At 52.0% G+C, this 25,241-nt stretch overlaps 1 protein-coding gene across 2 annotated transcripts in view; it reads left to right on the top strand.

Moving 5' to 3' along the window:
* LOC103818337 (transmembrane protein 132D) overlaps positions 1–17,682 on the top strand; it is a 187,496-nt gene extending 169,814 nt beyond the window's left edge. The window contains exons 6-10 of one of the 2 annotated variants that reach the window (XR_003945358.2): positions 8,335–8,540; positions 9,535–9,808; positions 11,647–11,838; positions 14,511–16,568; positions 17,124–17,682. Coding sequence is in view for 1 of the 2 variants with exons in the window: in XM_009092640.4 (XP_009090888.2) it covers positions 8,335–8,540; positions 9,535–9,808; positions 11,647–11,838; positions 14,511–15,662 (1,824 nt within the window). In the remaining variant the exon portion in view is untranslated. Of the gene's footprint in view, positions 1–8,334; positions 8,541–9,534; positions 9,809–11,646; positions 11,839–14,510; positions 16,667–17,123 lie in introns of those variants that run through there. The other variant, XM_009092640.4, reaches the window with a different exon arrangement.
* The last annotated feature ends 7,559 nt before the right edge of the window (positions 17,683–25,241 follow it).

Here is a 25,241-nt window from a genome sequence, read left to right as displayed (position 1 = left end):
TGAAGTCTGCCACTGCTGAGCGTATTCCATCTCCTTCAGGCTGTGTGGAAGTGGCTGCAAGGCAGTGCCCTTGCTGGGGTGGTGCCACAGGTGATGTCAGCAGCCTTTGGGCACAGCTCTGTGCCAGCTGAGAGTGCCTCAGCTCAGGTTGGTGCCTGCAGCTCTGGGCTGGAGGGACACTGGAGTCTGAGGGCACTGAGGAGTTCAGACTCCTCCTCTCCTTTCATCCTGGCATTCTCTTCTCTCTGCAGGGGCTCCTCAGTCACTCCTGTGCAGCTCTCATCCCCTTTAGGTCTGTGCAGGGCTGGTCTCGTGCTTGCCCTCGGTGCTGTCCCCAATTAAAACTGAGCCAGTGCTCTTTGGACAGAAGGTAAAATCCTCTTGGAGGCTCTTTGGGGCAGGATCAGAGCTCTCCAGAGCCAGAGGGATGTCAGCCCTGCTGGGTGGCATTTGCTCTCCTAAAGACTGGATCCTTGAGCCTCCAGTGCAGAGAGGTGCAGGGCTGGGGCCGTGCCCTGCCCCTGCTGTGCCCTGGCACAGAGGTGCCCAGCTGGTGAGTCTGCCCCGTGCTCTGGGGTCTGGAGGGAGATGTTTGTGGGCACAGCTGCACAGCTGAGCTGTGTGGGCACAGCTCCACAGGTGAACTGTGTGGGCACAGCTGCACAGCTGAACTGTGTGGGCACAGCTGCACATCTGAACTGTGTGGGCACAGCTGCACAGGTGAACTGTGTGGGCACAGCTCCACAGCTGAACTGTGTGGGCACAGCTGCACAGCTGAGCTGTGTGGGCACAGCTCCACAGGTGAACTGTGTGGGCACAGCTCCACAGGTGAACTGTGTGGGCACAGCTGAACTGTGTGGGCACAGCTGCACATGTGAACTGTGTGGGCACAGCTGCACAGGTGAACTGTGTGGGCACAGCTGAACTGTGTGGGCACAGCTGAACTGTGTGGACACAGCTCCACAGGTGAACTGTGTGGGCACAGCTGAACTGTGTGGACACAGCTGCACATGTGAACTGTGTGGGCACAGCTCCACAGCTGAACTGTGTGGGCACAGCTCCACATGTGAACTGTGTGGGCACAGCTGCACAGCTGAACTGTGTGGGCAGAGCTGCACATGTGAACTGTGTGGGCACAGCTGCACAGGTGAACTGTGTGGGCACAGCTGCACATGTGAACTGTGTGGGCACAGCTGCACATGTGAACTGTGTGGGCACAGCTGCACACCTGAACTGTGTGGGCACAGCTCCACAGGTGAACTGTGTGGGCAGAGCTGCACAGCTGAACTGTGTGGACACAGCTCCACATGTGAACTGTGTGGGCACAGCTCCACAGGTGAACTGTGTGGGCACAGCTCCACATGTGAACTGTGTGGGCACAGCTGCACAGGTGAACTGTGTGGGCACAGCTGCACAGCTGCCATCTCTCAGTGGGCTCCAGGGGCTGTACACCTCCCCAGATCTCTCAGCCCGAGGCTCCCTGTGCCCACAGCCAGCCCAGGTGCCCCTCGCAGGTGTGTTGGGAGGGCTTGGCAGGGCCACCACCCCAGCTCCTCTGCCTGCCCAGGTGTGCAGCCCTGCAGGGCCCGTGCCAGGCTCTGCCATCCCTCTGCCAAGGTGCAGTTCTGTTCCTGAGCCCAGGCTAACACCTGTTGCTGCAGCACGAGCTGCATAATCAGAACTGACAGTCCCTGTCTAGAGATTTCTTGGAAGCTGGAAAAATGAGAATGTTGTCAAAAAAACAGCGACTCTCCCAGTCTGCAGTGCAGAGATGGAGATGAAAGATGAGTGAATCCAAGGAGGCAGGGAATATATCAGCCCAGTGCTTTTTTCTGACTAATTTAGGAGTCCAGAATGATCTGGAAGAATTTACATTTCTCTTACAGCCTTAAAGAAAAAGCATCTTTAACCAGTTTCTCTATTTCTTTTTCTTTACAAAGAAATCCAACAGCTGTTGGTTTGTCAGACCAAAGTTTAATAGCACTCATGCATAAAACTACAATAAGGGTGGTAATTTCTTTTTTCATCAATTGATGCAAAAGAATTTTTATATTTTATTTGGTTCAAAGCAATTTTCCATAAAGTTATGAAAACCCTTTAAAGGAGGATCTTAGTTTTTTCCACCAGAGCAAACATAAATCTCAGGAGGTGACAGCCCCAGGGGCTGGCAGTGCCAGGCTGTGTGTATTAATTACCTCCCTGTCCTCACTGGTGCTTCACTGACTGCATCTGCCCAGTCTGGGACCTGACTGTGCCCCCTGGCTTTGGTGTTGAGTCCTTTGGATTTGTCACACTGTTCACCAGCTCTGCTTCCTTGGACATCAGGTATTCATTGCTCAGAGACCAGTGAGCAGCCTCCCTTCCAGGAGGGGTTGTTGTTGTCATTCCTGCTCTTTGGGCTTTGCTGTTGGGGGCAGAAATGCCACTCTCAGCTCAGAGAGGAGCAGCTCGGGGTGCTGGCTGTGCTCATTGCCCCGCTGTGCTTGGGTGGCTCTGCTGGGTGATGCAGAGAGAGAGAGAGAGATGGAACTTCGTTAACAGGAGCAAGAAAGTGTTGTCATGTTTATTACAAACAATTGTGGCTCCTAAAGTCTAAAGCATGAGGTGGGCTGAACTCCTGGCAGCCCCTCAGGCAGTGCCAGCCTGGCTCAGGCTGTGCTGCCATTCCCTGTCCCTGACTGCCAGGAGCAGACCCAGAGCTGGCTCAGTGTCACTGAGCATCCCGAGCAGCAGGTGGGCTGGGAGCCTCCTTTCCAGCTGGAAACAGGAATTGGAACAGCCAACAGCACATGAGAGGGGATGGCTGTGGCAGCAGGAGTGAAGGACTGAACTGTCTGTGTGTGCCCTGGACAGAGCTGCACCCCCTGAGCTGCCCTGCCCTGCCCTGGGAGGTGAAGGGCTGGCCCAAAAAAGTGCCCAGAAATGTTGGCAAAGATGCAGCTGGGTGACTGCAGCACCTGAGCTCTTGCTCCTTCCAGATCAGGCTTTGCAGCACCCCGGGAAAACAAGGGGAGAGGAGCCTGATTCTGCAGGTGAATCAGATTAAAGGCTGGATTCCCAGAGAGGTTTAACACCCAACTCCCCTGGAGTTTAACCCTTCAGTGTCCTTCAGATCTCAGTAAATTACACACAGCCAGCTAGCAGGTGTGTGAGGGAGCAAGGAAATAAAGCCAGGCTTGTGCCAAGTGCTTCTGTGCCCTTCTGTGCCCTCCTGCACAGGGGAGCAGCACGTTCACCGTGCCAAAGGTACCACGGATTCCATGAGATTGCATTTTAATTGAGCAGCTTTCATCGTGATGATTTTGTTTTGATTTGTGGCCCCAGTTGATTAAGGCTTATTGGGGAAATTTTGGCAGGGTTTATTCAGTCAGAATTTGTACTCCTGTAAAGCAGCTTTGTGAAATTATGCAAATTTCCTCGGAATTTCATCTCTGACAGAAGAAAAAAAGAAGAAAAGGATGCTACCAGGTTCTTGTTGTGTCAAGGAAACAACTTGTTTTGACATTTCCAAAATGAAATGTTTTGATTTTTTCATTTTAAAATAACTTTTTCCTTGATGTTGTGGTATTTTTACATAATTTTAATCATTTGAAATTGAAATGAAACTGAATTTCGTGACCCAAAAATGAAAGCAAACGTAGGTGTCTGGCAAGCCCCGCTGAAGTGCAGCATTCATCAGCTGGAGTGGCAGTGCCATGGCACAGGGGACACAGCTCTAGGGACACACCAGGTGGCCCTGGCTGCTCTGAGCTCAGAGGGGACAAGCTCTCAACAGGCAGCCCACGGACAGAAATCAATCACAGCTGAGCACGGAGTGTGCAGGGATTTCAAAATGTGATCCCAAGGGGCTGGGCAGAGGCTGCTCTGCTCTCAGTACCAGCCCAGAAATGGGTGAGATCTGTGCAAATCCACTGCACAGAAACGGACTGCTCTTGTAGGGGAAAGAAACCCTGGAGTTGGATCTGCTCTTGTAGGGGAAACAGGGAAAAACCCCTGGAGTTGGATCTGCCAAGTCTCCATTTTAAAAAGCACAAGGTGGTTCTTAGGAGAGGCTGGTAGCCAGGGGATGTTCCAGTTGGTAACACCACCACAGCAGACGTTGTGTCAGACCCCAAAGGAGCTGTTACACTCGCAGCTCCAGCTGGATCTTTGCCCAGAATTGAGTCCTTTAAAATGTCCCATTGCGTGCTTCACTCGGGTACCTTCACCAGGAGAATGTGTCGGTGTTTGCCACAGAGCTGCAGAGCAAACCCAAATATTCCTTAGAAATTAGCTGGTGTCATAGTTCTCTTCGTCAGCACGCTCCCCGAGACGCTTCGGGTGGGTTAGAGCAGTAAAACTCATTTTTCATGTGCACGGCTCTCAGCTCATGCCGGTCTGTAGCAGGGCTAGGGGGGCTTGCATCCTGCCACTGTGCAGAGGCTGGCAGCAAACGGGACCTTGGGAACTGAGCGGGGTGTTCGGGGAGAGAATCCGGGAATTCCTGACCCTGCCCTGCGGCTTTGGGCTGGGCTTAGGCTGGGCTCAGGGATCCCCGGAGTTCCTGATCCCTGCCCTGCCGCTTTAGGCTGGGCTCAGCCGATGCCCGGTGTTCCTGACCCTGCCCTGCCGCTTTAGGCTGGGCTCAGGGATCCCCGGAGTTCCTGATCCTGCCCTGCCGCTTTAGGCTGGGCTCAGGGATCCCCGGAGTTCCTGATTCCTGCCCTGCCGTTTTAGGCTGGGCTCAGGGATCCCCGGAGTTCCTGACCCTGCCCTGCAGTTTTAGGCTGGGCTCAGCCGTACCCGGAGTTCCTGATCCCTGCCCTGCCGCTTTGGGCTGGGCTCAGCCATGCCCGGTTTAAGCGCGGCTCAGTGAAGGTGACTCGGCCTCCCCCGAGTCATTTCCAAGTGACTTATAGAGCTAATAATGGCCTCATCCTTTTGTACCTTGGTACACAGCTTGTGTTCTGGAGTCTTTTATAGCTCAAATGAGCTGCTTTTGCTTATTTATTTCCCTGCTCATTCATTTTTAATGGTTAGCAGAGCCTCCCCCATCCTTCTCCTGGCAGCTGTGATTTAGGCAGGGCTCATTATCATAACTTACCTCACTAAATATCCCCATTTGTGCTGCTAGAGCAAGGGAAATGTGTGCAGTGCTAAATCAGAATGGTCCCATGAGCCTGGCAGGGCTGTGCTGGAGGTGTGTGTTATCCACAGAGAGCACTCGGAGGGGGAGGGAGCATTTACAGGAGCACGGATGGGACACTCATTCCCAAACTCTGATTTTTATGGGCAAATACCAGAGGCTCACCTTCCCAACTGGCCACCCTTGAGATGCACCGACCTAAACTGCTCCAGATACATTTTATTTTCAAAGATATATTTTATTTCAAAGGCTTATTAGCTGTGACTTCCTAAGAGTTCTGACAGAATTACTGTAGCAGGAGAGCAGTTTCCTGTGAGGGCTTTACTGTTTTCCCGTGGGGATTTAGTAATGATAATGAGGTGAGGAAAGACTGTTCAGTCATTTCTGAGAGCTGGCAGTGAGGTTCTGGGTGCCTCTCTGGATGTACATTCCCCTTTCCCTCCCTCCCTTTAGGGCTTTGCATTCTGCTCAGCCAAAAGCTGCCACAGGTTTATGGGACCAAAGGAACCTCAGGCACAAATTCAGATGTGCCCCAGGAGCTGAGCTGGGCCAGGGCAGAGCCCTCCTGCCCCGTTCACAGCTCTGAGAGCGCAGTCTCAGGAGATATTTCAGTTTTCTGCTCCCCCTGCAGCCCTTCCCTGGTGCTGGATGTGGCTGCAGGAGCAGGCTGTGGCTGGTCTGCCCACTGAGGAGCTGTGGCTGCACGTGCTGGCTGATTTGTGAGCAGCTCCTGGACTTTGCCCCGTGTTCTGCTGCTGCTCTGTTGGGACTGCATGCAAGCTGCAGCAGAACAGAGCTGCTCAGTGATCCAGGCAGGGCAGGGCTGCCTGGGAACTCAGTGAGCTCATGGTGCTGCTGACCTCACTCTCAGCCAGGGAGACGGGCACCAGCGGGAATCCCAAGCACAGGCATTTTTTTCCTGACCATCAGTTTGTTCTATAAATCATAATCTTGAAGGCACAAGGTCATGGTATTTATTTAATCATTCTTACAGTGGTCTTTTAGGGATGGATTCTTTTTTTAGCTCTCTTTGTGCAGTGAACCCTGATAAAGCTGGAATCCAGCTCTGTTTGCCTGCCAAATTTTCTTTCTCTTGTTATTGCTTAAGCATTAATGAATTTAGAATCTGAGAGTCTGATTGCCATCTCTGCCCAGCCCAGTTCAGTTATCTCTGTGGCCTGGGAGAGTCTGTGCTGAGTTCCAGCCCCTGTGGCTGAGCTGCTCTTCACAAGCTCATGGACCAGTAGAACCAGCAGCAAAACCCCACCACAAGTCACTGTTCAGGCAGTGGCACCTGCCCCAGGTGCTCTGCCAGCAGCCCTGGTGCAGTGCAGAGCAGGGGACAGGCAGGGGACATGAATGGCACATGCAGGGATGTATGGGGACACCCTGGGGCCATGCAGGGCACACCCTGGGGACATGCAGGGCACACCCTGGGGACATGAATGGTACATGCAGGGATGCATGGGCACACCCTGGGGCCATGCAGGACACCCAGGGGACATGCAGGGTGCCCAGGGGCCATGCAGGGCACACCCAGGGGACATGCAGGACACACCCTGGGGCCATGCAGGGTGCCCAGGGGCCATGCAGGGCACACCCTGGGGCCATGCAGAGCACACCCAGGGGACATGCAGGACACACCCAGGGGACATGCAGGACCCAGCAGCTCCCATGGCAGTGCAGAAGCTCAGCTCTGATCTCTGGGCTGCCCTCAGCTCTGGGACGTGTTCCAGTCCTTCAGTGCCTCAGGGCTCCAGTGCCAGGGCTATCACGGTTAATTGCCTTGTGTTAATTAGCTAAGACTGACCAATGTGAGGTGGTGACAAGGCAGGGTGGCCCCAGGGTCCCCCAGGAGCTGCTGGGCTCCTGCACTCACCCTGAGCTCGGAGCAGCACACTGAGCCTGGATCTGACAGCAGCTGGGGTAAAGCAGGCTCACCCGAGACACAACCCCATAAATCTGCCTGTAAACAAACTCCTTCCTCTCCTGCTGAAACAGCAGCAACTCAGGAGCTGGAGCTCAGAGGTGGCTTGGAAGGGAGGCACTGCAAGAGCCACGATAACCTTTGTGTGGTGTCACCGAGGCTCAGACCAGCCAGGCTGGAAATGCACTTGCCATGGCTCTGTCTGTGAGGGGGTTGCTGTTGTTTAAAGATAATAATATTAGGAATGTCAATTATCCTACAAAAGCTGGTGGTATTTAAATATGATTTAAATTCACTCAGCATTTAAACAGAAAAGTAGAAAATGGCATTAAATTCAGACAAGGACGAGACTATAGGTTGCAGAGTGAGAAGTATGAAATACATTGATGGAGTGGAATGGAAGGTCTGGCTGGTAATGGATTGTGAAAAGAGCTCAGGGTTCTAATAGATCATTCCTTCAGATCATCAGCACGCTAAAGTGCTAGTTAATAAATTATTTGACGTGTACATTCACTCATATATTTTAACTAACTGTAATGAACAGGTCCTGTCAGCTCACCTAGATCCTTGCAGTAACTGCTAAATTGCTTGAGTGAGATTTACTAACTCTCTGTAATATTGATGTCCAGAGCTGCAGGTGATAAATGAAGGGACATCAGGGCTGGCTCCAGCTCCAGTGCTCTGCCAGGCTGGCAGCAGGGCTGGGGCTGTGCCCTGGCCATCCCTGGGCTCTTCCCTGGGATGAGCTCTGGTTGTGAGCCCCCACTCACTCCCTGGTACTTGTGGCAGGACTCTTGAAGAGCTCTGTCCCATTCTGGGGTGGATTAGAGAGATCTGTCCCTTCTGCAGGCACTCACCTGCTCCTCCCCAGGTGAGTGGGGCTCTGTGGGCTCTCAGGGGAGAGCAGGAGGACTGGGGAGTCTGAGCTGTGGGGAGAGGAGAGGAACCTTCTCTCCCTGCCTTGACCTGGGTCTATCCTGCTGCTGGAGTGGGAATTAAGGACCAAGAAAAAGCTGTTCCCTATCCTAGATTATCTTCCCTCAGATTATGCCAGAGCTGTTTATAGCAGGAAAAACCAGCCTCTTAAAGTGATGCTGAATTACACAGGCTGTTAAGGGCACACCAGGCACCTTTCTTGTTCTTCCATCTTGTCCTCTGAACCTGGAGCTAGTTTAAACCTAGATCCCTTCTCTTCCTCCCACTCACTCACCCAGCACGTGGTGAACTTTATAATTAGTGAAGAAACTCATTAATTTTTTTTTCTTCTCCTTTTGATTTTCAGGTTTCTGACAGATGTGACTATGTCTTTGTCAACGGGAAGGAAATGAAAGGCAAAGTGAATGTCGTGGTTAATTTCACTTACCAGCACCTGAGTGCCCCTTTGGAGATGACAGTGTGGATTCCTCGTCTCCCGCTGCAGATAGAGGTCTCTGACACAGAACTCAATCAGATCAAGGGCTGGAGAGTCCCCATCATCTCTAATAAGAGGTAGGTTTCGTTAGAGGATGTTCCTTCTGGGCTGTGCACTTGCCAGGGACCTGTCAGGGCCCCTGGATCAGAACATGCTCATTTGGCCTTAATGCAATTCTGCTGTAAATGTGAAGGTCACCAGACATTTATTCAATAGGCTCCTGCACTGGGCTTGTAAGGGAAGTGGAGGGTGCAGGTGCATGAGGATTGGAAATCAATTTCCTTTGGTAGCACTAATGACTGAGATGGGAAGAGCCAACTGGTCAGGTTAGGCAGGAGCAGGCAGGAGGCAGCAAGGAGACATCAGAAGAGCCAGCTCTGGCAGGGCTGGTCGGTCTCCAGCCTGTTGACAGCTCCTGGCAGCTCCTGGATCCTCTGTCAGTGGTCACAGTTGGCACACAGCTGTTCCACACCCCCTTGGGGTGCAGTGGCACTGATCAGTGCCCCACAGTCAGGACACAGAGCTCTCAGACACTGTCAGTGCCCACAGGACAGAGGATGGATGGATGGATGGAGCAGGTCAGAACTGGCTGTGTCTGTTGTCAGTGTTACTGAGAACACGGGGAACAAGCTGATAAAGGAGGTCCTTGGTGTTCCCACCTGCAAATGAAGCCATTCATTCCAGGTTTCTGTTAGCACCAGAGCAAAGACGTTTTGGTGGAGATGTGATTTCAAACTGTACTGTACAGAGAGGGATGTGTGTGTAGGTGCAGAGGAGATTTCCATGGCAACACAAAGATGTTTATGGGAAGATCCAGAAAGAAAAGAAGTGTGAAGGTCCTGAAAGCAAGGACTTGACATGGAAAACAATGGAAGATGCTTGGGGAGTAGAGTGAGGTGGCAAAGCTGGGAGGCCAAAGATGGTCTCAAGTGCTGTTTTTGAGTTATGAACACGGGGATCAGGATAAAAGTGGGAGAAGCTGAAGGAAGCAGCTGGTCCCAGGAGCAGGCTGCAGGCTGAGGTCAGCAGCAGCTCTCAGCACAGCTGACCCTGTCCCCTTGTTGTCCCCAGGCCGGCCAGGGACAGCGACGACGAGGACGAGGACGAGCGCAGGGGCAGGGGCTGCACCCTGCAGTACCAGCACGCCATGGTCAGGGTGCTGACCCAGTTCGTGGCCGAGCCCCCCGAACCTGGGGCCCAGCTCAGCTTCCTGCTGGGCTCAGACTGGCAGCTGGACATCACCCACCTGGTCAGGGACTTCATGCAGGTGGAGGAGCCCAGGATCGCCCGGCTGCACGATGGGCAGGTCCTGGTTGGGCTGGAGCTGGGCATGACCACAATCCAGGTAGGGAGATCACTGATGTGTTCTCTTCCTGCCTTAATTCCCTACCACAATCCAGGTAGGGAGATCACTGATGTGTTCTCTTCCTGCCTTAATTCCCCTGCCACAATCCAGGTAGGGAGATCACTGATGTGTTCTCTTCCTGCCTTAATTCCCTACCACAATCCAGGTAGGGACATCACTGATGTGTTCTCTTCCTGCCTTAATTCCCTACCACAATCCAGGTAGGGACATCACTGATGTGTTCTCTTCCTGCCTTAATTCCCCTGCCACAATCCAGGTAGGGAGATCACTGATGTGTTCTCTTCCTGCCTTAATTCCCCTGCCACAATCCAGGTAGGGACATCACTGATGTGTTCTCTTCCTGCCTTAATTCCCTACCACAATCCAGGTAGGGACATCACTGATGTGTTCTCTTCCTGCCTTAATTCCCTACCACAATCCAGGTAGGGAGATCAGGGAGATCACTGATGAGTTCTGTTCCCCCCTCAACTCCCCTCCCTGGCCATGGGTGATCCAGCACTGACAACAGAAACTGGAGCCACGAGCTTCTGAATGGAACAGGATTGGAGCAAGAACTAGAAGACATGGCAGAGATGGTTTTCTCTCCTTATCTGGTGCCCCAAAGAGTAGTAGATCACAGTTTCATTTCATTTAATCCAGCCTGTGTATTGGGAGGCTTTTTCTGATTATTTTTGCCTAAGGCTGCTTTTGAAGCTGGAGGCAGGATTTGATCACAAGGCATGCAGCTGCTGAAACAGCTCAGTGTTCTCCCAGCCTGCACTGACAGAGCAAAGGGTAGAGGGAAAATTATCCAGGTGAAGGAAGTGAGACTGGAATACTAATCCAAATATTAATTAAAAGAAAAGGAAAAGGAGATGGGGAGAGAGATTATTTCAGTGATACAGAGGCAGAATACGTGTTAACAAACACTAGAACAGGGAAGAGATCTCTCTCCAAACATGCTTATCATCCCAAGCTGCCAAAGCAGGACCAACAGCACACCTGTCGATAACGAGGCTGTCAAGGATGGAGAAATGGGATTTGAGAGTTTTGACTTCCTGCAAAATCTGCAGAGATTTTCTGAATGCCTTTCTAAAGCTCTGGAACCTACAGAGCTCCAACCAAGGCACATAAAACTGTGGAAAGAAGGAAAAATCCAAGGGTAAAAAGCTGAGAGCAATTTCTATTTAAAGAATACCTCTTAGAAGCTGCTTCAGAAATGCTCTGTCCCCTGTCTGGATCATTAAATGCAGCTCCCTGCTAATGAGCACCGTGGATGTCATGTATCACTGCACTGACCTCTGTGTGTATTTTCTTAACCAAAACAAATTCTCTCTGTCAATTTTGCATTCAGTACCATGAGAGGTTGTTGTAGCAATACATTACCCTTCCTTTCCACAGAAATAAATACCATTTATTCAGTGGATTTTATATAAATCTACTGACTACATTATATTTATGCCACCTCAAAACATGGGGATTAATCAAATACTTAAATTGCACATGAAGATTCCATTTACAACTAGTTACTGTGTGTGAGGCAGATGTGGTAATTACATTTACAGTTAGCACATCTGAAGCAGATGTTGGCCCACTGCAGAGGGGAATGGCACAGCTGATTACAGCTGCACAGGTAAAAGGTGTTGTAAGCCCCCTGTTATTGCAGAAGAGTTAGTTAAAAAATGTGAGTAGCCCTTTTTAATCACATTTTAATGGTGTCTGCTGTGAGAAATCCCCTTCCCATCAGCATCCCTTGTGTGTGTTACATGAATTCTGTGCAGTTGTTTTGTGTGCTGCTGTACAGAATGGCTGTTGGTAACTGCAGTTTTCCTTTCCAGATCCTGTCCCCCCTTTCAGATGCCATCTTGGCTGAGAAGACAGTGACAGTCCTGGACGAGAAGGTGACAATAACTGACCTGGGAGTGCAGCTGGTGACAGGCCTGTCCCTCTCTCTGCAGCTCAGCCCGGGGAGCAACAGGGCCATCTTTGCTACTGCAGTGGCACAGGAGCTGCTGCAGTCCCCAAAGCAGGTCTGTGTCCCTGGGCTCTGTGCAGGGAGCTGCTCTGAGGCGCTGCCTCTGCCACTGCCAGAGCTGAGCAGACTTTTACTAACAGTGTGCTATGAAACATTCTCTCTGTGGGACTTTCCTGAAGACCACCAGGGGTCCTAAACAGCAAAACAAAGACACACACACACACACAGACACACAGACACACCCTCTCGTGCCTTTTCTGTCCCATCCAGCACCACTAGATCCCTGGATATCCTGCCATGGTCAGCCTCCCACCACAGGTATCCAACTCATCCCTTCCATTCCACCTCTACACGAGAAACACCTCTCATGTTGTGCCAAACTCTTCTTCCTTTAGTCACTTCCTGTGAGCACTTTAAGAAGTCAGGGAGCATCCCTTTCATTCTGAGTCATTACTAGAATATGAATCAGCATCACTGACTCATTTCCTGATTCATGATTTCATAAACCATTTTTTTCCCTTATTACTCTTAGTTCCTTTATGAGGGAACCAACAGTTACCAAGGGCTTTTGGACTCTGCCATGTCCTCATCAGTCCCTGCTTGGTATTTGTCCTTGTGCTTCTGTACACATTTGAAATGTAAACTTGTTTTTCCAAACCAAATCCATCAGTCTGGGACTTTCATCAAGGATACACTGGGCTCTTAGCACTTAGGCATGTTCTGAGCTGTAAAGGTAAATGGCATGGACATTTGAAGTTTGGCCAACTGCTGAGGTGCTTTAATTCATCATGAGGTCTTTTCCTTGGGATGCAGGATGAGAAAGAATGCAGATTTATAGGGTGATAAAAATCAGGTTCCCCTGTAGTGTTGCAGGAGTGAAGGAATCGATGGCAGGCAGGTGGAGGGAAGGCCAGTGAGCTCATCCATGGCACAGGGGCTTGCACAGAGTGCCCTGAGACCAGCCCAGGGGCAGGGCTTGGTGCCAGTCAGCCCCACTGTGTGCCCAGCTCGGGCGTTTCAGCCCCAGAAATGAGTCTGGACAGGTCCTTCTCTGCATGCAGGGCTGCAGTCAGGGATCCACAAAAACCAGAGGGGAAACTCTGTGCCCCCAGTCGGTGCCCCCAGTCTGGCAGGGCTGGCTCTGCTCTGGAAGGCAGCTGAGTCCCCCCATTGCTCAGGACATGATTTTCAGAGCACAGTCCCTATAAGCAAAGCAATGCAGAATTATTAAATGATTATGCAGGTTTAGCAACACAGTGGGAGGATGAGAGTCGATGACATAAATTCTATGCAGCTTCAAGAAACAGCCAAAGATTAATAAACACAAAGCTGGGATTTATGACGGTGTCAGCAAAGTCTTAGGGCTCTGGCCTGAAACAGAGACAGAAGCAAATCTCCCATTGAAGCAGGGGGAGCTTTGTGGCTCTGAGGATCTCGGAATCAGGCCAGTAGAATCAGCACCCCACAATCCCCAAGGACTGGAAGCTCATTCTCCATGCTCTGAACAGGTGAATGACTTTGTGCTATGAGCAATTTAAAGGATAAAGTGTTTGTTCATACGTGGAGTTAGAATGCAAATACTGTCAGTATGAAAATCTGCTTTTTTAAAGAAACAGGACTTTCATAGTCACGGTTTTCACAAGTTGGTTTGTTGGGTGTCTGTCTGTCTGGTAGACTCTCACAGCAGGGTGATCCCAACTCTGACCACAGAAAAGCTCATTTCAGACAGTAGAGAATCACTGATGGAGCCAGGTCTGTCTGGTGGGGATTCTCCAGTGCAGAAATCCCAACCAGGGCTAGTCAGACCATCGGAAGAGGAATGAGATTCCAGGAGAGAACCTGAATTTTATCTGGAAATGATCAGTGTATGAATACAAAGATATTTTTCAGGTGGTACAACAATTTTCAATAGCCATTTGAGAGTCCTTAGAGGACCTGATTTTCAGAAATGGGTGAACACATGTTTTCTGAAATGTAAAAATATTTTTAAATGTTTCAAGTTAGAAGCCAAAAGCCAAGGATCCCAGGAAAGCTGCAGCATGAGGCATGTTCTTAGCACCCAGGTCGGATTCATTGGCATTCAGTGAAAGCCTCCATGCACACTGGAGTACACAATCTGCATTGCTGTGACACGAGATTAAACTTTATTATTGTCTTGCTTTTAGTTGCTAACAGGCGTAAAAATGACCCTGGCCATTTTCTAAAGAAGCAACTGATTGGTTTCCTGTGCTTCTACAATCTGCTAATTTAATTTGAGAGACAGGAATCAAGGAGTGAAGGTGTGGAGTCATGTGTGGAGCTGTTTGCTGTATTAGCCATCTTTTAACATGTGCTTTGTGTAATAAGAGGAGACTTTGTATTTTAAGCAGTTTAGAAATAATGTTGGGGGTTTTTTAATGTGAATACACAACAGTAAATGATCTCAGTCACTGGTAATGCTTCCTGACATGCAATTTATTATGGTGCTGAAGTAGATTCTGCAGAGCCCAGGGGACACAGCTCCTTTAAGCACCTTTGTGGAAACCAATCTTATTACCAACGAGTGTTGGAGCCCAGTATTTCTCTTCATGCCTTGGCAAGATATTAATTAGCTTCTCTCCCTGTTTATTTCTTTTCTGATCCCTCATGGTGTGAGGATCTGGTGAGGAGGAGGGAGCAGACCAGAACAGAGCCCATTTCCCACGACAATCACTCTGAGTGGGTCTGTATTTGTTTTGTATCTTACAGGAAGCAGCCATCAGCTGCTGGATCCAGTTCAGTGATGGAGCCGTCATGCCCCTGGATATTTATGACTCTAAAGACTTCTCCTTGTCAGCCACCTCTCTGGATGAGAAGGTGGTCTCCATCCACCATGACCCCAAATTCAAGTGGCCTGTGATTGCTGCCGAGACCGAGGGCCAGGGCACGCTGGTGAAGGTGGAGATGGTGATCAGTGAAACCTGCCAGAAATCCAAAAGGAAGAGCATCCTGGCCGTGGGCAGTGGCAGCATTAAGGTCAAGTTTGGGCAGAGCGATGGCAGCCCCAACGTCAGCGACAGCAAGCACAGGGGTGCCGGTGTGCAGCTGGAGAACCAGGCCAGCGACCGGCGCCAGAAAAGCACCTGGCAGGAGAGAGGGGACGGGCACTACTACAGCTCCTCCATGGGCCACGAGCAGGGCAGGGGCACCACCACCCACAGGTCTGTTCTGAGGAGGAAGGAGGACAGGGAGAGCCTCCTGGACGATGCCAGCCAGAACCTGCCCCTGGACTTCACCAGCTTCCCTGCCCAGGTGGATCTGCCCAGGGCCGGTGGGGACACGGAGGACAACGAGCTGGTGCCATCGCCCCGGGGGCTCAGCGACCTGGAGATCGGCATGTACGCCCTGCTGGGCGTCTTCTGCCTGGCCATCCTGGTGTTCCTCATCAACTGCGTCACCTTCGCTCTCAAGTACAGAAACAAGCAGGCTCCCTTTGAGGAGCAGGAGGGCATGAGCCACTCTCACGACTGGGTCGGGCTGAGCAACAGGACAGAGCTCCTGGAGAATCACATCAACTTCTCATCGCAGCAGGACGAGCGCATCACAGCCATCGACAGAGGAGTGGACTACGAGGAGAGCAAATACCTCCTCAGCACAACTGCCACCAAAAACACCAACGGACAGTCCACCTTCAGCGAAGGCAAAGAGCAGAAAAGTGAACCAACCACTTCTCCTACCTCCAAGAGGAAACGGGTGAAGTTCACCACCTTCACCACCATCTCCTCTGACGATGGCTGTCCAACTGTCAACTCAATCCTGATGAGTAACGAGGATGACATTAAATGGGTCTGCCAGGATATGGACCTGGGGGAGTGCAAAGAGCTCAAAAACTACATGGAGAGGTTACACGAGAATGCCTAGTGAGACATGAAAGACCCTTTTGGTTTGGTTTGTTTGTTTGTTTGTTTTTCACTCACCTTCTGCCTTTAATTTTGGGTAGTGGGGCAAAATGTTGTATTCTAACAAGAATCAGCTGGTGGATAACAACTCAGTGGAGCCCCAAGAAGCCACCCAAAAGCAGCTGGGAGAGCAGAGATCCTGGACAGCTGTTAAAATTCAAGTCTTCTCTGTGCTCAGAGATGGAAGTGAGAGATGTGTGTGGTTTTTTGATACACGATAACATGAAAAAAAAACTTAGAAAAATAATACGGTCTCATTCTCTGTGCTTTCCCAGGAAATCAATAAATATAACAAACTCCAGTGCAGTTTGGATATTACAAAGCTCACACAGCTCTACTGTTCAATTGCAAGCTTTGGTTAAAAGCAAGAGATTGGTCTCAGAATAAATAGATCTGTGAGAAGAGCATGTCGTTCAGGCCACGTGCAGAGAATATCCATCCAGGAGCGCTCATTTAAAGCTGACAAAAACCAACAGTGAAGGCAGCAGCTCCCAGAGCTGAGGGGCCATGAGTTCCCAAAGAGTCTGGAGGGGATCGAGGCGTAACTGGGCTGTTTACAAACCAGCATGTTTGCCTCCCAAGCACTGACAATGGAGACACTGGTACACTTCAAACTGAAACTCTCTTTTTAAGTAGATGCCAAGGTAATAAACTTTGCCAGCCAATTTTCGGTATTTCTTAATTTGTAAAATAGGAGAAGATATGGTCTATACTCAGACTCTCACTCATCCTAAGGAAGGTCTTTTGGAAAGTTTGAGAGAATGAGCTATTTTTAAAAGCCCGCTTTGTTTGACTGTCCTGTTTTGGATTTGTATTCCCAGCCCTTTCCCTGGAGCTCCCCATCTGCTATCCTGAGGGCACTTCCCAGGTCAGTCAGCCTTGGAGCTGTGGTCTTCCCTTCCCTTCCCTTCCCTTCCCTTCCCTTCCCTTCCCTTCCCTTCCCTTCCCTTCCCTTCCCTTCCCTTCCCTTCCCTTCCCTTCCCTTCCCTTCCCTTCCCTTCCCTTCCTTCCCTTCCCTTCCCTTCCCTTCCCTTCCCTTCCCTTCCCTTCCCTTCCCTTCCCTTCCCTTCCCTCCTGTGCACATCACTCCAGGGCTGCTCCTGCTGAGCACAGCCCTGCTGGTACCACGCTGTCCTGGCCTTCCCTGCTGTCCCCTCCCAGAGCTGGCCCCTGTCCCTGGGCTCAGTGCCACGTGTGCTGAAGTGGCCACCAGCAGCAGCTGCCTCTTGGTCCATGCCCTGCCCTGGGGGAGGTGGGGGTGTTCAGTTCCTTGTGCCCCCCTCCTTAGCCCAGCACCTTTAGAGGGCACTGGGAGGTCACAGGGGCGAGCTGCACGTTCAACACTGAGCCCTGCACAGCTAAACTCAGCAGATAACATTTGTTTTTCCCAGGGGTGATGATTATCTTCTGTTTTCTTGATAAGGATGTACATACAGTAGGATTTCAGTGATTGCCCTTGCGACCCGCCGTGCCCTCCAGCCTCAAACCAGAACATGTCTTGTGAGGTCCAACAGCAGCCTCCAATGGCCAGGGGCAAAGTGCCAAAGCACTAACTAAAATCCAGGTAATGGATCTGAAATATAAAACTATTTCAAACTCCCCTTTATTTTCTGGAGTCAGTCCTCGCCCCCTTTTTGTTAAGTCTTCCATCACTGAATCTAGGTTGCTCAGTTTCATACACACCCGCCCTCCCACAAACACTTAGATTGAATCCCTCTATATTTAGAATGTACTGTAGATTGTAAGAATGTAATATATATATTTATAAACATGCCAACTGTGAATAAAATTTGCATTTTAGTGGCTTCATCTTTTTTTCCTACTCCACACGCCTCTCTCCTTGGGCTGTCAGAGCGTTTCCCCTGAGAAGCCTGGCAGCAGCACAGACAGGAGGGCTGTGATGGATGCAATCCATCAATCCACTCACAGGACTGCACACTGGCACTGCTGGGGACAGCCTGCAGCACCAGCAACGTGTCCTGCTACAAATGTACGTGCACCAAGTCACCCTTCCAGGATCTGGAACTATTTGCAAATAAATCCACATGCTTTATTTCTAGCCTGAAAGCCCAAGGTGTGAGTGTCTGGGGTTGGGGTCTGCTTTTCTCTGTGGGAAGATCCACCTTTGGCTATACACCTTCTGAGGGAGAGGAGGTGAGGAAACAGAGCAAATGTGCCCAAAACTTTGGAGATCAGATGGTCTTTGCTTTCTTTCAGCACCTCTGCTCAAGGCTTGGATGACCCAGTGCAGGACCAGGTGCAGGACCAGGTGCAGCAGTGAGGACAGGACAGTGCAGGGTCCAGACAAGCTCTGGCTGAGCTCCCAGGTGAGGTGAGCAGCCCTGCTGCTGCAGCACAGCCTGGCAGCCTCCCTGCAGGTGCAGCCCAGCCTTGCCCCCAGCTCTGGGGCTGTTTTGGGTGCTTTTTGCAGGTCAGGACGTGGTGCCTGCAGTGAGGCAGGCAGGGTGACAGTGCCCAGGTGTGAGGGCAGGTTTGCCTTCCCAGAGGGGCAGTGGCCAGGCCCCTCCTGGGGGGAAGCAGGTACAGTCTGTGCTGGGAGCAGCCTGGCACTGCTCTGCCCAGAGGTGCCCTCCTGCATCAGATTGCTGCCTCTGGAGAGCAGGAGCAGCCAGCAGCGAGTTCCTCTGGTAGCACAAAGCACAGAGATGTTCTCTGAGGACACACAGGCTCCAGCTGCAGCACTGGGGATCCTGGCAGCAGATCTGTGCCTGTCTGCTTGCTCACTCTGCCTGAGTGTGCAGCAGCTGGAGCTGGCCACTGTCATAGGGCAGTGCTGTAAATAATTCAGTTTAGAGTGCTCTTCCTGCTGTTCCCATGGACCTCAGTGCTCTGAGCAAGGTGTGTTCTTTCCTGGCCTGGGGAGCCCAGGGTGAGGTGTGTGCCCAGAGTCACTGCAAAACCCCACTGTGCAGGATCCTGAGAGTGACCTGTGGCCACCTGTATGCAAGCAAACACCTTAATTAATCTAATTAATTCTGCTAATTAGCAGAATACATCAAATTCCTGTAGAGGATTTTGCATGTGTGTATCTTTGGGAGGGGGGGTTGTGTACATTCCCTTTTTGCCCTGCTCAGTGCTGAGCAAAGCCCTCTGCACCCTGAGCACCCCAGGGAGGAGTTCCGTGCTCCAGGCAGTCAGCTGAGATCCCAGCTGGGCCCAAATCCCATTCCCTGACCAAAGCAGTGATGCTGTTGATGGCTGCAGACACAAAACGTTTTGCAGCTGTGGCTCCCACTGGCAATCTCTTGAACCTGATAAAGAGCCCTGCTGACAGCAGGCACTCTCCTGTGAGGGTTATTAATTACCTTCTTGTTCTCTTCTGTGCAGTTGCCTCTTATTTTCATGTTTGAGTCTCTGTTCCTGTGAGCAGACTGATTGAGGCATGTTTAAAGAAAGAAGATTTACCTGATACAGTTTGGTTCTTTTTAGAGAATTTATGCATGAATACAATCAGGAGTACCAACTCAATGGTCCTATAAATCAGGTAAGCTGGTTCTTTACTCTCTTCTTTCATTTTAAAAGCTTCCCCTTCAGCAGTCCCAAATATATGGTGGTTTAGACCCAGCTGCATTAAACATTAGTGATTCAAAGTCTGAGCAATGCAGCTAAATAGTTGGTTTGAAACAAGACTGCTCTGGAGTTGACTTGAAAAACCAGAATAGGAATTAAATGTATGTACAGCCTGCACCAAGTAGCTCTAGAAGGCCCTTCCATTCCTCGTTTCTGTAATGAATGGGATGGAAATGAAATGAAATGAAATGAAATGAGCACCCTGGGGACGCTTCAGTTCAGCCCTGGGTGTGCTCAGTTTGCCCAGGACTGCCCGCTCTCAGTCTGCCAGGGGCTGTTCTGCTCTGGAAGCTCCTCAGTGGGGGCTGAGGGACTTGTGTGCTGCAGCCTGGCAGAGCCTTTCCCTCGTGTCACTGAGAGAGAGGGAGCTGGCTGGGCTCTTGGTATTGATCGAAGTCCAGCAAGCATCACTGAGCAATCAGCTCGGGGAAGGAGCTGCCACTGCCAAATGGTGCCTTTAGAAAATGCCTCCAGCACTTAAAAAAACTCCCAGAGATGAATTTATTTAGTCCTGAAAGCCCAGGACCTCTGTCACACACTTTTACATGTTCATTGTGGTGCCAGAGCCCGTCCCTGCAGGGCCCTGGAGCACTGCAGCCACACATCTCCCTGCCAGCAGAGCAGGGCCACCAGCACTCAGAGCTGTCCTGCTGTCCTGCTGGCAGCCCTCCCCAGCACAGGGGCTCAGCTGAGGGGCTGGCAGGGGGGACAGGGGTGTCCTGAGCACAGGTAGGTGTGTCCTGAGCACAGGTGTGTCCTGAGCACAGGAGTGTCCAGCACAGGTGTGTCCTGAGCACAGGTGTGTCCAAGGTGCCAGCCCGAGCTCCCCACCCAGCAGCAGCCATCCCTCCCTGCCTGTCTAGCTGCAGCTTGAGCTGTGCCCTGAGCACAGGAGAGCTCTAAACCAACGGAGGGTATCACTGCAAAGTGCTGAGGAGACAGGATCTGTGTTCTGCTTCCAGCTCATTTCTGTTTGAAAGCTCCCAGGTGGGCCCTGCCTGTGCCCCTGCCCAGCCATCTGCTGAAGCACCTTGCTGAGCAGTGTTTGGCTGCCAACAGCCATCACCTTCCTCATGCAGAAATAATGCTCCTTCCAGTGAAATCAGTGATGTGCTCTTTGGAAGCTTAAACAGGTGAAGTTCTGAGCTGGCAGCACTAATGGCCTGAGAAGAGCAGAGCACCTGGGCCCTGCTCATCCTCAGAGCATCACAAGGGCCAAGGTCACTCGAGTCAAGCAAGTGTGCCTGAACCAGGATCATTTTCTACCTTCTTGCTGATGTGATATGAAGACCTCTGTCAACAAATGCTTCATTATGCAGGCTCCCTGCTCCAGCTCCGTGAGGAGCAGCAAATTAAGCAGCCCACGAATGTAATATTAATGGCTGGAGAAGCAGCAGAGCTGCTGTGCTTGTGTGTACTGCCAGGGCTCATTAGGAGATCCCCAGCACAGAGCCAAGGTGGCTGCTGGATTGCACAGGACAGGTTCTGCCACACGTGCCCTGGGAGCCTGCAGGCACACCAGTGCCCCGAGTCACGCTGCTTGGCACAGCCCCAGCTCGTGGCTCCCTGCTGAACTGCTCTGGGTGCTCATGGGGGCTCCTGCCAGGCCCCTTTCTGCAGCCACAGACCCTGCTCCAGCTCTGCCTGGTACCAGCTCTCTGTGCCTGAGTTCATCCAGCTCTGTCCATGCTGGTACCAGCTCTCTGTGCCTGAATTCCCCAGCTCTGTCCATGCTGGTACCAGCTCTCTGTGCCTGAATTCCCCAGCTCTGTCCATGCTGGTACCAGCTCTCTGTGCCTGCATTCCCCAGCTCTGTCCATGCTGGTACCAGCTCTCTGTGCCTGCATTCCCCAGCCCTGTCCGTGCTGGCTGGCCCTGCCAAGGTGCCACCAGCTCTCTGTGGCACCTGGCAGAGCCCAGATCAGTGTCCCCAGCAGCAGAAGGCTGCAGCTTTGAAGTGGAACAGGACTATGCTTATTCATGTTCAGGCCTGTGTTCCTAGTAATTAAATTAGAGCTTCCTACAGCCAGTTAATGCACTAATGACAGAAAAAGCAATCCAAGGAGCTTCACTGCTCAGCCCTGATGATATGAGACTGCAGAGATGACTGAGTCCCATTGGCAGCGTTTTCCTGAGCTCAGGAAGGGCAGAGTGGAGCAGAAATAAGGGCAGAAGGAAGGGGGCTGTCCTTGCACCCTCCCTGGCACTGCCTGGGTCAGCACACTCAGCCTGACCTGTATCCATGAAGAGCTCACCCCCCTGTACAGCTGTACCTCATCCCTATTTCCTCAGCAGATCCTTTGTCTGGTGTCTGTGGACACACATTTTCCATCCTGTTACCATCAGGCCAAGCCCTAAATCACTGTGCTCCTCTTGGCCACCAATAACTCTTTACAGCTTCCTTGCATCACTCCCCTCTCCCAGGCCTAATCAATGCTTTGCTTTTAGAGTTTGGCATTCCTCCTGTGCTGCCCAGCAGGACACCAAGGGCAAATCAGTGCCCTTTGTGTTCCTGCCTTCAGAAAGTGCTGCCAGCCTGCAAAGTGTTCTGCAATGCTGGAAAATCCTGCCTATTGATCAGGTCTGTACCAACTCCTCACACACACAGCCTTGACTTTAACCCAGCTCTCAGGAATTGTCTTTGCAGGAGCAGCTGATGCAGCTGGAGAGGCATTTTTGGCAGGCTGCAAGTGCAACCTCAGAAGGATTTTTTTCCATGCACTGCACAGTCCTTGCACAATCACCCCAGCCCCTGAAGAACAATAGGATTTTAATCATCTCTCCTAATTGTTCTGTCCCCTCATCTTCTGCAGAGCTCCCACTGCACCCCTGAGGAGGGGCTGTAATTGCAGGGGTGCTCTTTAACCCAGCTGTGATGTGGTCTGTGAGGCTGCAAAGGAGAGGGAGGACAGCAGACAAGCTGAGCACCATCACACAAATCAGGCCTCAAACCAGGGGCAATTGCCAGGTTTAGAGCAAGAGTCAGGCCACACCACTGAGAAATATGCAAACAGCTAAATTTTGCCACTGATGCTCCTAAAGAAAATAACTTCATCTCCTCCTTCAGAGTCACACCCTTACATCTGAAAGCCTGGTTCAGCTTCTCACCCTCCCCTGCAGTGCCCTGGGCTATAAACAGCCTCTCCTCCCCTTGGTGTGGGCTCGGGAGGGGAGGCACAAAGGGAAAGCAGCAGAGAGGGGCAGAAAGGAGCAAAAGGGGACAGGGATGGCTGGGCTGGGACTTGGGGGCAGTCTGTAACCTCCCTGTTGGGAAGGGACAGCAGGACACACAGAAATCCCTGGGACTGGGGAGGTGCCCCCAGCCAGCCCTGGGGGCAGCCTGAGCTGGGGCACTGGTGCCACCTCCAGCAGCACTTCTGGTGAGCCCAGAGCCATGTCCTGGTGGGAAGGTGCTGGATGAGCCAGGAGCTCCAGCCTGCTGCCCCCGGGGGCTCTGGGGGCAATGCACAGCCCAAGTCCCCCAGGGAGATGCTCTCCTCTCACACTCATTAGTGTTATCAGCTGTTATCAGCTGCTCTGGCTTTGGATGCAGCAGGGCCTGGGAGATGGTGATTTTCTACTCCAGGGCAGCAGGAGGCCTTAAACAGCTCACACCCAGGTATTTCTGGGGCTGTAAATACACACACAGGTGTCTCAGGTACATCCAGCACTGCCTGTCCTCCTTTCTGCCCCTAATGCATCCTTTGCTTACTACAGCTTCCCCACCCCCACTTTAATATTTTCACTTACCAGCCTTTAAAGAGCCAGAAATAGCTTGTCAGATTGGGACAGCTCTTGAGAAGTTTAATTTTCCTAATGCTTGTTGGAAATCCCCTTTCTGAATCTGCAGGAATATTAAGGTTCTTAGCATGAGCTGGGCACAGAGGGAATTTGCAAGTAAAGCTGGCAGGGACTTGCAGCTGGGTTAGGAGAGGCTTGCTGGGCAGCAGGATGGGGGCAGGACTGTCCCCAGGGAGGGGAGGATGCCCTGGAGCTGGGGGTGGCTCCGTGCCAACCATTTGTTTTCTCCCTGCCAGAGCTGGGGAGCTGAGAATTAAACAAAAGGAGAGCAGAGGCACCTGGGCTGCTTGCAGGCAGGGTAAGAGCTCTGAAGGTTTCTGCTGCTGGTTCCCACCTGGGTTTGTGCTGGCACTGCCAGGGCTCCTGGGACAGTGGCACCTGCAGGAGGTGTCCTGCACCCTCACAGGGGCACCTGGGAGCCCTGACACCTTTTGGGGGGCAGGGACAGGGCCAGAGGGGGCTTGGACAAAGCTGGGGCAGCAGCGAGCATGAGCTGAGTGCTGAGTGCTGTCCCCAAGGGCAGAGCCACTGCTGGGTGAGTGTTCCTCCTACAGAGAGAGCAATCCAGAGGTGTTCCACACCTGTGGGAGTGTTCCTCATACAGAGAGAGCAATCCAGAGGTGTTCCACACCTGTGGGAGTGTTCCTCCTGCAGAGAGAGCAATCCAGAGGTGTTCTACACCTGTGGGAGTGTTCCTCCTACAGAGAGAGCAATCCAGAGGTGTTCTACAAAGAGCCAGGGATCAGTGAGTGTCCCCAGGGAGCAGTGAGTGTCCCCAAGGAGCAGTGAGTGTCCCCAGGGATCAGTGAGTGTCCCCAAGGAGCAGTGAGTGTCCCCAGGGATCAGTGAGTCTCCCCGGGGATCAGTGAGTGTCCCCAGGGATCAGTGAGTGTCCCCAAGGAGCAGTGAGTGTCCCCAGGTATCAGTGATGTCCCCAAGGATCAGTGAGTGTCCCCAAGGATCAGTGAGTGTCCCCAGGATCAGTGAGTCTCCCGGGGATCAGTGAGTGTCCCCAGGGATCAGTGAGTGTCCCAAGGAGCAGTGAGTGTCCCTAGGGATCAGTGAGTGTCCCCAGGGAGCAGTGAGTGTCCCCAAGGAGCAGTGAGTGTCCCCAGGGATCAGTGAGTGTCCCCAAGGATCAGTGATGTCCCCAGGGATCAGTGAGTGTCCCCAGGGATCAGTGAGTGTCCCCAGGGATCAGTGATGTCCCTAGGGATCAGTGATGTCCCCAGGGATCAGTGAGTGTCCCCAGGGAACAGTGATGTCCCTAGGGATCAGTGTCCCCAAGGAGCAGTGAGTGTCCCTAGGGATCAGTGAGTGTCCCCAAGGAGCAGTGAGTGTCCCCAGGATCAGTGAGTGTCCCCAGGGATCAGTGAGTGTCCCCAAGGATCAGTGAGTGTCCCTAGGGATCAGTGAGTGTCCCCAGGGAGCAGTGAGTGTCCCCAGGGATCAGTGAGTGTCCCTAAGGATCAGTGATGTCCCCAGGGAGCAGTGAGTGTCCCCAGGGAGCAGTGAGTGTCCCCAGGGATCAGTGATGTCCCCAAGGATCAGTGATGTCCCCAGGGATCAGTGATGTCCCCAAGGATCAGTGAGTGTCCCCAGGGAGCAGTGAGTGTCCCTAGGGATCAGTGATGTCCCCAAGGAGCAGTGAGTGTCGCTAGGGATCAGTGAGTGTCCCCAAGGAGCAGTGAGTGTCCCCAGGAATCAGTGAGTGTCCCCAAGGAGCAGTGAGTGTCCCCAGGGATCAGTGAGTGTCCCTAGGGATCAGTGAGTGTCCCCAGGGATCAGTGAGTGTCCCCAGGGATCAGTGATGTCCCCAAGGAGCAGTGATGTCCCCAGGGATCAGTGAGTGTCCCCAGGGATCAGTGAGTGTCCCTAGGGAACAGTGAGTGTCCCCAGGGATCAGTGAGTGTCCCCAGGTATCAGTGATGTCCCCAGGGATCAGTGAGTGTCCCTAGGGATCAGTGAGTGTCCCCAAGGATCAGTGAGTGTCCCTAGGGAACAGTGATGTCCCCAGGGATCAGTGATGTCCCCAAGGATCAGTGAGTGTCCCCAGGGATCAGTGAGTGTCCCTAGGGATCAGTGAGTGTCCCCAGGGATCAGTGAGTGTCCCCAGGGATCAGTGATGTCCCCAAGGATCAGTGATGTC

Source organism: Serinus canaria, chromosome 15 (genome assembly GCF_022539315.1).
Source record: "Serinus canaria isolate serCan28SL12 chromosome 15, serCan2020, whole genome shotgun sequence".
Taxonomy (NCBI): domain Eukaryota; kingdom Metazoa; phylum Chordata; class Aves; order Passeriformes; family Fringillidae; genus Serinus; species Serinus canaria.
The sequence above is the reverse complement of the archived record's forward strand: the minus strand, read 5'-3'. Positions and strand labels throughout refer to the sequence as shown.